We start from the raw sequence: 11,579 nt of genomic DNA, 5'->3' as shown, positions 1-11,579 counted from the left end.
TGTAGACCAGGCTGGCCTCAAACTCACAGAGATCACCTGCCTTTGCCTTCTGAGTGCTGGGACTAAAGGCGTGCGCCACCATGCCTGCCCATGGTTCCATCTTAAAACTTACAACAAATCAGATTTTGGTCAATTGGAAGTGGTAACTTCTTGGTGTCTTCAGAGACCTGTTGAAGCCAGGGGCATATGCCCACAGAGTAAGGAAGGGTTGCTGAATGGATTTCTGCAGACAACAGGATTGGAGGGGCCTCATGGCCCCACTCAGGTTCCCTGGGAGTCCCAGCTGTAATCAACTGCACTTGAACCTGGGATTCGAAGGACTAGGCTTATCGCCTATGATGGCAGAAGTACTCCAAGGGGAAGCAGGAAGATACACGTGAAGCTTCTTTTGTAGTCAGTCTCCCTTTTTGCTGATTTCCTGTACATGTTTTTACCACAGCAACCTGGAGGAGAACTGCTGTGTCCGCCCCCTCTACATCGACTTCCGGCAGGATCTGGGCTGGAAATGGGTCCACGAGCCTAAGGGTTACTATGCCAACTTCTGCTCGGGCCCTTGCCCGTACCTCCGCAGTGCAGACACGACCCATAGCACGGTATGGGGCAGGGTGCATGCTCTCTGGGACCTGGGGCTCCACTGACGAGCCTACTTGTCAGAAAAAGTGAATGAAAGATTGAATCTAGAATGAGCAAAATCCCTGATCTTGGCAGGTTGGCCCAATTCTACTGATTCACACCCTGAAATTTAAATTCCCACCATAGGGGCTAGCATACGGGTAAACAGGATGCTTAGTATGCACAATGCTCTGGGTTCAATCTCTAGCACACACGCTTAAATGAACACGCACACAGGCACATATGCACACACGTGCAGGGTTCCTACTAGAGTTTCAAGCATCCTTTTCATTTTCTTCATACCATGGAAGTTATTCAACTGCCACATGTCACCCTGTCACATGTCACCCTGTGTCACAGATGTGTGCACCTGGTTGGCAGGATGTGGGATCCAGAGGTGTCTCTATCTTTGTTAAGACTGCATAAAGCATGTTATATTGTTTTAGCAATAGAAAGAGTAGAGGGTCCATGCCCCCTGCCACCCGCCTTTCTCAAGGGGGACAGAGAGCAGGGCAGTCATCTGTGAAGCACATCTCCACACAGCACAACACTGCTGCATCCTGCCTAGGGCACACACTGGCAATTACTAAATGTGCCAAGATAGTGGTGAGCGAGAACGTTTTCCACTAACGTGGAAGACTATTTGGAGGAGTTTCTTATTAATTGTAAATCCCTAGCAGTGGTCACATGCTTCAGTCAGTAACCCAAGTCCATGGAGTCTGCCTTCTGTCACACTGACTGGCTGCAGCTAGTCTCTCATCCAAACTCTTCCCACAATCCCTCTTAAACAGCCTCTGTGGCCACGCTGCTACATGCTCACTCAGAATGGGCTCTAGAAATTACATAGCGTCTGGAACACAGACTCAAGGCTTGGCTCTCTCCTGCTAAATATGTGACCCCCACCCACAGGTGCTGGGACTGTACAACACCCTGAACCCGGAGGCGTCAGCCTCGCCATGCTGTGTGCCGCAGGACCTGGAGCCCCTGACCATCCTGTACTATGTCGGCAGGACCCCCAAGGTGGAGCAGCTGTCCAACATGGTGGTGAAGTCGTGCAAGTGCAGCTGAGGACAGCCTGCAACAGAGGAGGAAAACTGCCACCACTGACTGCTGCTCCTTGGGAAACCAAAGCGACAGACCTCACTCTAGAGGCCTGGAGCCCGCAAGCCCTGGCTCCCGGCGAATGGCCGAGAGGGAGGCTTTCCTTCTGGAACATTTCTTTCTGCTAGCTCTGAGAATCACTGTGGTAAAGAAAGTGTGGGTTGGTTAGGGGAAGGCAAACTCTTGAGAACATGGCATTTCTGTGGTACAGACAGAGGTGGTGGGGTGGAGGAGAAAGGATGTCGAGGCATCATGGTGTGTGGCAGTAGGACGGGGCTACCCTAGGGAGGAGGTTGGGTTGAGTGAGGGTCAGTGAGGGTCAGACTGGAAGGCTCTTCAGATCTGAGGTCAGCTCTGCTCATTGAAGTATCACATCTGCTCTAAGGGATCAGGATGACATTAGAGGCGGCCGGCATTTTTCTTCAGACAGGTTACCAAGACAAAGTCCCCCTAGAGTCAGATCTTGTACTGTCTGGGACTAAGGACAATCCAATCTTTTTCGCAAACTGCCCTCTCACACCAGTATCATGAATCATGACAGATAATGCAATTAGTTTCTGGGCTAGCAACTAGCTATCTCGGGTCCTCTGGAGATGCCGAACTCAAAAGCCAAGGTCAGAATTTGTTCTCTCGAGTCTTCCCTAGGGGCCTCTCCTTTTGCCTTCTTCCTTGGTCGTATTTCCCCATGAACATTTGGCTAGACACCTTCCAGGTAGGTCAGGGTTGGCTCTCTGGATTGTGGGTCCACACAGCCTGGGGCATCAGGGATCATTTCCCTCTTACCCTCTAAGACTCCATGCTCCCCTGGGGTTCCTGGAAGCAGGTGCTACATGCAAAAGTGTCTGGGGAGGCTGCGCGTGTCTGTCGTGATGACTTGGCCCCAGACGCACAGACTGAGGTATAAAGACAAACACAAATATTACTCTCAAAATCTTTGTATAAATAAATATTTTTGGGGAATCATGGATGATTTCATCTTCTGGAAGGTTGCTTCTAGAAACAGTAAAAACCTTGTTCTAAGGTATATGTATGTCAGACTCCATAAATGTCCTTTGCTTAATTTCACATTGGCATCTACCTACCAGAGACAACAGTCCGGGCAGAGCATCCCTCATTGTTTGGCATGAACACACTGGGCCCACTGTTCTGCCTCTAGCACATGAGAAGACGGCACCATGTCTAGGCACACTTCCCTCTTGCAGGGTACATTATTCTCAAACATAGAGACAGTGGCTTAGATGTGTAAAAATTTATAGCAATCTTGTGGCCGGGGAGAGATGGCCCAGTGTGGTAAGTGTCTGTTGTGCAAATGGTACCCGAGTCTAGCTCTCTAGAACCCATGCAAAAGTCAGGCATAGCCATGGCCATCTGTAATCTCAGTCCTGGGGACGGGGAAAGTGGCCGAGTCAGGTAATTCCTGGAGGCTCTCTGGCCAGCCAGTCTAGCTGAAATTACAAACTCCAGGTCAATGAGAGAGCCTGTAAGGTGGAGAGGAACACACACACATACACACACCCCTCTGGATAACTGGGAGGTGTGTACCCTTGTGTGTAGAAATGTGCCATTAGATTCAATCTAGATGATACACGCCAACAGTTCTGGAAACCACGTCGAGCCTTAGAGAAGCCCCATGTGGCAGATGGTTCCAAATGAGACAGATGCTGTTAGCAAAGGCAACCAGGAACTCCTTTTCAGACGGCGGGCCTCTTTAGAGGCAAGAGATCCCAGGGCAATGCAGAATTCCACTGTGGCTTAACATTCATCTACGGTTGTCTCTGGACTGAGCCAGCAGAGCAAGGAACCCTCTGGTCTTAGCAGCTATAGAAAGCTACCAACATGGGGCACAACCACCTAGGCACAACCACTGATCTGACTAAAGCTGAAGCCTGCAGGTGGAAGGACGTATGAGTGTGTGCAAACCTTGTTCTGCGTTCAAGACCCAACTCCTGAGGTTGGCCACTGCCTTAGTTAGGGCTTCTGTTGCTGTGAAGAAACACCATGACCACGGCAAGTCTTATAAGGAAAATGTTTAATTGGGGTGGCTGGCTTACAGTTTTAGAAGTTTAATCCATTGTCATGATGGCAGGGAGCGTGGCAACATGCAGGCAGATGTCGTGCTGGTGGAGCAGCTGAGAGTCCTACAGCTTGTAGGCAACAGGAAGTTGACTGAGACATTGGGCAGTATCCTGAGCACAGGAAACCTCAAAGCCCGCCCCCACCGTGACCATAGCCACTCCAACCAAGCCACACCTCCTAATGGTGCCACCCCTCTATTATGGGGGCAATTACAATCAAACTACCACAGCCACTAAGACTATCTCTGTGCTTTGTTCAGGCCCAACTCATTTATACAGTGGCCCCTGTCCCCAGCTTGAATCCTGGTTATGGAAGTGTTCTGTCTTGTGTGCATGTGTGTGTGTGTGCATGCGTGTGTGTGTGTGTGTGTGTGAGTATGTGGTGGGAGAAATATGCCAACATGTCAGCCAGTTTAGTTTTGAGACAGGTTTTTACACTGTAGCTCTGGCTGCCCTGGAACACCTAGGAAGATCAGGCTTGTTTCAAATGACTTCTGAATGTTGGGATTAAAGGTATGCACCGCCATGCCTGGTCCAAGTACTACAATCTATTACAATCTATTAATTGTGACAGTTACCCTCAAACTTCAGTAGGCATGAAAGTCTCTCATGTTCAGAAGAGATGTACAATAAGGCTTAAGAAATGTTAAGAGAACTGGCTGCTTTTCTGGAGGACCAGGGTTCGATTCCCAGAACCACCCAACTGTAATTCATGTTCCATATGGTCTGACATCCTCTTCTGGCTTCTACAGGTACATGGTTCACAGACATACATGCAGACAAAAGACTTACAAACAAGGTTTAACAAAACTGAATACAAACAGAAGTAACATACAGTTTTAGGCTGCAGACCTAGAGGTCTGCTCCCGCTGGGGCAGGGTCCAGGCTGCCTCCATAAATTGCCTTCGGGGAAGAAGTGCACTGCATCAGATACAGGTCCTTTCCAGCATCAATAAGGATGCAGGAAATAATCTTTCTGTCCCTTTCACCCTGTCTCCCAGGGTCCTGCTACAAGTTTGAACCAAGGCAACTGGATATGCTTCCTGATGCTATCTTAAAGAACACACCGTGATTACGGGTGTTCTCACGCTAGACACTACTCATGTCAAAAAACATGTACAAGCACACGCGAAGGTCTGCAGTCCAGTCTTCCCTTCCCATGGCCGCTCACAAGCAATGGGGCCATTTGAACCACTGTCTTCAATGGCACACACTTGTTTTGAGGAGAGCGGCAGGACTGGAGAGGACACCATGACTGGGGGAGGAAGGCTAGAACAATCCGCCTGGCTTATAGCCAAGGCCAGCACCCGAAAGAATGACCTGGAAGCACCAAGGCAAGACAAGACTGGAGTCTGGCTTTAGCCCCTGGTGGGCAGAGAGGATTTTGCTCTGATCGGGTGCCGAGAGCAACTCTGAGTGTGACAGCTGCTTTGAAAGTTCTTACCCTAAGCTCATGTCCCCTCGCTCCTTTGGGCCAGATTGGCAGGCGGAGAACTCCAGACCTTTTTCTCCAGTTCTAACAGCAGAAAGCGATGATGGAGGAATCAGAATGTGTTGTCTAGCCAGCTCAGATCAAGTGAGCAGTTAAGATGGTCCTAGACTACATGGAAACCTTTCTCTATCCTGCTCTTGAGAGTCCTAATCCTCCACTGTGCCTGAACCCAATTCATGCACTAAAAAGAAAGCAAAGTCCCCCTTTTCTGTCTTCACCCCCCTCCTCTTCTTCAGTTTGTTGAGACAAGATCTTGGGACTCTGACTTCCATGCTGGTACTGAACTCACTACAAAGTCCAGCCCAGCCTGGTGTCTAACTCGTGGTAATCCCCCTGCCTTCCTCATGATGAGACGAGAGGCATGAGTCACCACACAGGACCCATCTGTCTTCTTAGGTGTCATTTTTTCTGTCTGGATTTCAACACGGTTGATGGGGGGGTTTCTTGAAAGTCTGACTCGCAGCAGACGTTGGAGGGAAGATCTAATGTGTGCTGCAGTCACCGGGAGCAACTACGCGGAGAGGCTGGGTGCAAGTGGGCACATCCATACCCCACTCAGGACCACAGTGAATAAGGCTGCTGGAGGACACGCCAGGAGTGGTGGCACACACCAGTTCCATGGCTCTGGGAACTAGCCTGGTGCTCCCATCTGCTAAGTTTCTTGATAGCTCCCATTCTAAAATGAAAACTGAAAAACTGTGCAAAAGTGAGATATGAAACAAAATGAAATGTTGGTTCCATTTTAGCCCTGACTGTGAATATTGATTGATGGGAAATTAGTGAATGGAAAAAAAAGGAAAGAAAAATTGAATTACTTTATTAATCTTAGAAGTCAGTAATTCCAAAAGGCGCCTGTCCCATGGCGGTCGCCTGCTTGCTTCCCCACTCTGGGGAACCGGTGCTGTTGGCTCCTCTCCCCAAGGGAAGATCGAGCTTGGTGGATGGTTTTGGGATCTGAAGCTCGTACAAAATAAAATAAACTTAATACTTCAATCTGGAAAAGAAGCAAAAGCCAGATGCAAATAGCCAAAGAGCCTCTTTTATATCATCTGGGAGCAGCAGGAGGGACAGAGAGGGCCTAGCAGGGTGGGAGGGGAGGGGAGGGCAGGGGAGGCACACTCGCGCTCTGAAGGGGACGTGAAGCATCAGGCCAGAGTCCCCACTGCCAAGTTCCACCAAACCCAGTGGATTTGCTTCCCTGTTGCCCTGGATGGGCTGATGGCAACCATCTACTGCCACTTCTGCTTGAAGGCCTTGGGGACTCTGAGGCAGCAAAAAAATACTATAGACCCCTGGCAGCACCGTGGAGGCGTAGCCCCCATCCCGCTCCCAGGAGTGCGCAACAGGTTCTTCTTCCCCAGTCTCCGGGTCATCGGTCAGTGTGAGTGGGATCTGGAAAAGAGAAAGTCAAGCGCTCAGTGACCGAGGACAGTTCCTAACGCATAGCAGGGTCTCTGGCACAGGACGCTCACTCTGATGCACACAATCCTCTAATCCTCTCCTCAAAGCATCCTAAACGGTCTATGTTCTGGTGCTGCTGCATCCTGGGCATCTCTGCTTTTTTTCTTGGGCAAAACCATTTATTCTCATTTACCTATTACTCTTGCTGTGCAGCCCAGGCTGACTCTGCACTCCTAGCTTCAAGCCATTCCACTGCTGCGCTCTCCGCAGAGCTGGAACCACAATGAAGCTGCCATGCCCACAAGTATGAAAACATCTTCATTCTTCCTCACTATGCCTAGACAGCTTCTGGTAGTTTCTGTTACACAGGAATCTGAGGCAGGAGGATCACCTCAGCCCAGGAGTTCAAAGACAGCCTAGGCGACAGTAGAGTAAAACTCCTCTGTTCAAAACAAACACCCTCATGTTTCTAAACAGAGGATGCTAAAAGCGTTCTCCCTGCCAGAGCTCAGGGTCAGCCACAGCATTTTTGAATGTGCTCTTGAGATCTCAATCCTGAGTGTCAGGTTGTCAGCTAACACTCTGCCTTGTGCCCACCCCGATCCCACCTCACCCCCGTACATACACTGGGCTTCGGGACAAGCCTGCAACCAGCCAGGTAACCAACCAGCCAGCCACAGTCCTTCCTCGGTTGCAATGCTCTGAATTCTAGCCTTTCCTTGACTGCTTTTAATTTAAAATTGGGTTAATAAATAGTCATTTCTTTTTCAAAGATCTATCATTATGTTTGTGGGGGGGGAGGAGCTATGAGTATATGCCCAGAACCATGAGAAAACCCCCGGAGCCGGCGTTATAGATGGTTGTAAGCCACCTGACATGAACCACGGGAGCCCGAGGTTGAGCCCTGGCACTGTAAGAATGAACGCGTGAATAAATGAATGAAATGATCAGCAGGAAGCTCTTCATGGTTATCTTCCCATCATTTGCTCAATTCCCAGGGCAAGGGAGGATGCTGAGACTCATTCTTCTCGAGTGTATGTTTTCCTGTACGTGTGTGTGTGTGTGTTGAGGTGCATATGGTGAAGGTCAATGGTCATTGCCAGCTGGCTTCCTCCTCGGCGCTCTGTCTTGCTTTTGGAGACAGTGACCCTGCTGTCTCTGAAGTCCACAGCATGTGCACTTTCCATCAGTTCTGAGGCATCTTCAGTCATTACCTTCTCAGACATCAGCCCTTTCCCGTGTTTTCTTTCCAGAATTCCACTTACACATCCATTGGGCCTTCTCAATTGACTTTCCAGCTCTGATTCTGTATTTCGGATAATTTGTCTAAACACACCTCTGAGTTCATTAAGTCCCTGTCAGCTGGGTCTAATCTGCCAACCACTGATTTTTTTTTCTTTGTTTTGTTTTTTTGAGACAGTGTGGTTTCTCTGTAGCTTTGGAGCCTGTCCTGGAACTAGCTCTTGTAGACCAGACTGGCCTCAAACTCACAGAGATCCACCTGCCTCTGTCTCCTGAGTGTTGGGATCAAAGGCGTGTGTTACCACCACCCAGCTTGATCCACTGATTGTTAAATTCCATCATATTTTCAAATCTGAACGTGACATATGGTTCTTTTGAACATGTGCTTATCACAATTCTAATCTACTGTTTTTACTCATTTTTTTTTCTCCCCCTAATTTCTCTAGCCATGAAGACATTCATTTTGCATCACGTGGTGATTTCAGTGTCTTGGTCCCTGCAGATCTAGCATCGGCTGCCTTGCGGACTTTTGCTCATAGTGCTGGTTACTGATTCATTCTATTATTTTAAGTGTGACCTTTCATTTCATAGAGTTTTACCTGTGGGAATCATTTGAGGTTTGGGTTAAAGGAGGATTCCTCCAGGGTCACCAAGATGGCTCAGTGAGTAAAGGTGCTTGCGGCCAAGCCTGATCACCCGAGTTGGATTGCGGAGATCCATGCGGTGGAAGGAGAGAGCCAACTCTTGCGAGCTGTCCTTTGAAGTCACCCATTAGGCTGTCGCTCTCATCCTCTTCTGCTTTTGACATCCTGGCCTCAACATTCTTTCTTGTATTTTGCTAACCCATGTATTTGGGATGACACACTCATATGTGAGGACTTGGTGCTTGGTGGCCCACTTAGTGACATCTTACCATGTTGTTTCCTAAGCAACAAGCAGCAAAATCACAAGGCACACTTGGGGTTGCCCCTCAACTACCCCTGCATGCCCCTGGAAACTACATTATACTGGTCCACAGAGAGCAGACTTCCAGAGACCCAGCTTTCCTTCAGCCCGCTTTTCTGTTTGCACCTGGCTTGTGTTTATGACCACACGGAATGATCGGCCAAGTGAGCACTAGGAGGACTCCCCTGACAGAGCACTGCCAAGGTAGGACCAGGCTCTGGTTCTTGCTCTCCAGGAGGCAGTGCCTGGATGGCAGGCAGGGCTGGAGGGGTCATGGAAATCGATCCCAGTGGCTTCTTTTGCTTCTGGCCTCTGCCTGAGACTTCTGGGATGAGCCACCACGTCTAGCACCTCTGCTATTCTCTTGGAAGTGCAGAGGCTGTGTTTTATACCATGGTTTACACCATGCCAAACACTGTCGTATGTATCCCAGGCTGGCTAGAACTTGTTATATAGCCAACCAGAGGAATGACCTTACAGTTTTGACCTTCCTGCTGTACCTCCCTAAAGATGAGATTATATATAGGCACACACCACCATGCCTATTTTATGAGGTGCTGGGGTTTTGTGTTTGTTTTTAGTTATCTAAATGCAAAGACCTTTCTCTCTTAGGATAGTCCCTAAGGCCTTTCCAAATGGTCAAAGAGGCCTTGGTAGTCTCTTCTGGCATCATTCTAGTCTGACGAAAAGGGAAGTGAATTAATCCATTTATTTATATCCTGAGTGACATTAGCAGACAGGGACAGCTGGAACGAGAGCCACGCTCTGCCCCTCACCTTCCTGGGCACTGATCCAGCGTGGCGGAATGAACAACACAGGCACAAGAGTGTCGGATCTGTTTCGTGAAACCCTGCCTGGCAGACACAGCTGCAAGGGTTTTCTCAAGTCAGCCGGGGGTAATGGGAAGGCAGCCGTGGGGCATAGTCTTCAAAGCTAAGTCAGCTGGGGTAAGGAGAAGGCAGCCTTGGGGCATGGTCGTCAGAGTTAAGCCCGACCAGCATAGCAGTGAGTTGGCTCTCACACCAAATGCTCCCGGAACCCCTTTTAGTTGTGAATGAACAATGAAGGCACTTGGTCTAAGATGATATCAACACCAATGTTAGTTCTGAGGTGTTCTATTTGCGAATAAGCAAATGATTTTTAGTATAAATCTATTTAAAGGAATTCTGTTATCGTTTTTATTCAATAAGCCTTTTTATTTTGAGACAGTCTGCCCAGGCTGGCCTTGAACTCTTGACCCTGTTTCAACCCCTTCTAAGTGTTACTATTACAGATGTGTACCACTGCACCAGGCTAACTCTCCGTCTAGGAAAACGTATACTTTTTAAAAACATATTTGACTCTTACTAACCTCTAATTATAGTTTTCTTACTGTGATTCATTTTCTTAATAGGACAGTACCAGATAAATGTGCTGGTAAAATAACATCATGGAGCAGAAACAGGTGTCTCTAGACGACTTTCCAATGAGGCTCAGTGGAACATTTCTTCCTGTCCCTGCACGTAGACAGTGATATTCAGAGGGAACGGCCTCTTATTTTTTGTTTTTATTTTTGGCATGAGTATATTTAATAGCTACCCTTTTATGAAAATTTAAAAACTGCATAGCTGATCTAAATGAAACTTCTTGGGTTCTAATTCCGTGCTGTGACTATTGTGCCCATTTGGAAGCACAGTCTACCTAAGTAGATCTGATTATTTCTGTCTGTATATACAAATTTAGATTTGTATCTGGGTGTGGTGGTGTACGCCTTTAATTTCAGCACTTGGGAGGCAGAGGCGGGTGGATCTCTGAGTTACAGGCGAGTCGGGGCTGAACAATGAAACCCTGTGTTAAAAAACTGTAAAATAATCACTGTAAGAAAAATAATCACTGTATGAAAAACTTCTGGTCCCCTTAGAGGCCATCCTGAAGATGGAGAGGGAAGCAGAACCATGGCCTTTAATATGACTATAACTTCTTCTCACGTTTACTCTTGGACATATTTATATGTCACAGCTATGTGGAGGTCAGAGGTCAGACTGGGGGGGCAGCTGCCTCCTTCTATCCTGTGGGACCTGGTGACTGAACTCAGGTCGTCGAGCTTGGTGACAAGTGTCTTTATCCACTGACCCACTTGAAAAGTGAGCCCATTATTCCATTTTGCTATTTATGCTTCAACTTTGAGCTTTAATGATTCTTAATGTGTTTTGAGTTTATGATAGTAAATCTTTAGTGGGCTTTAAGAATACTCCATTCTTACACAGCTTTGATTCCAAAAGGACAGACAGACCCCATAAGCAGGGATTTTTCTGTCTACTCTAGAACAGTGACTTCCGGTCTGTAAAAACCCAGCTCATCCTCCTGTAGTAGACATAGATAGCACTGTCAGGTTATAGAGGGCCTGGGCACAGCCCTGTGCCTGAATCAGAAAAGCAGGGCTTCAGCTGCCCAAGGAAGGTCGGAAGGAAACATAGAGACCTGGGCAGATGTAGAGACCTGGGCAGACGTAGAGACCTGGGCAGACGTAGAGACCTGGGCAGACGTAGAGACCTGGGCAGACGTAGAGACCTGGGCAGACGTAGAGACCTGGACAGACGTAGAGACCTGGACAGACGTAGAGACCTGGGCAGACGTAGAGACCTGGGCAGATGTAGAGACCTGGGTGCCTTTAAACTGCTTTAGGACTGAGGTGTAGTTACAAAAACGGAACACACATGCCATGACTTCAA

At 48.3% G+C, this 11,579-nt stretch overlaps 2 protein-coding genes across 9 annotated transcripts in view; one reads left to right on the top strand and one right to left on the bottom strand.

The window, feature by feature from the left end:
• Nucleotides 1-2,695, top strand: part of Tgfb3 (transforming growth factor beta 3) — a 23,571-nt gene extending 20,876 nt beyond the window's left edge. The window contains exons 6-7 of the mRNA XM_005343379.2: nucleotides 440-593; nucleotides 1,522-2,695. Coding sequence (XP_005343436.1) covers nucleotides 440-593; nucleotides 1,522-1,680 — 313 coding nt within the window. The 3' untranslated portion in view covers nucleotides 1,681-2,695. The remainder of the gene's footprint in view (nucleotides 1-439; nucleotides 594-1,521) is intronic.
• A 1,209-nt stretch (nucleotides 2,696-3,904) lies between these two features.
• The window catches only part of Ttll5 (tubulin tyrosine ligase like 5), a 256,735-nt gene continuing 249,060 nt past the window's right edge, over nucleotides 3,905-11,579 (bottom strand). For 7 of the 8 annotated variants that reach the window (XM_005343377.3, XM_026780184.1, XM_026780181.1 and 4 more), the window contains one exon: nucleotides 3,906-6,672. Coding sequence is in view for 1 of the 8 variants with exons in the window: in XM_026780184.1 (XP_026635985.1) it covers nucleotides 6,650-6,672 (23 nt within the window). In the remaining 7 variants the exon portion in view is untranslated. Of the gene's footprint in view, nucleotides 6,673-11,579 lie in introns of all 8 variants that reach the window. The other variant, XM_026780198.1, reaches the window with a different exon arrangement.

The sequence above is a fragment of the Microtus ochrogaster genome, chromosome 1, assembly GCF_000317375.1.
Source record: "Microtus ochrogaster isolate Prairie Vole_2 chromosome 1, MicOch1.0, whole genome shotgun sequence".
Lineage (NCBI taxonomy): Eukaryota > Metazoa > Chordata > Mammalia > Rodentia > Cricetidae > Microtus > Microtus ochrogaster.
Note: the sequence above shows the minus strand (reverse complement) of the source record. Positions and strands in the feature narration are given on the sequence as shown.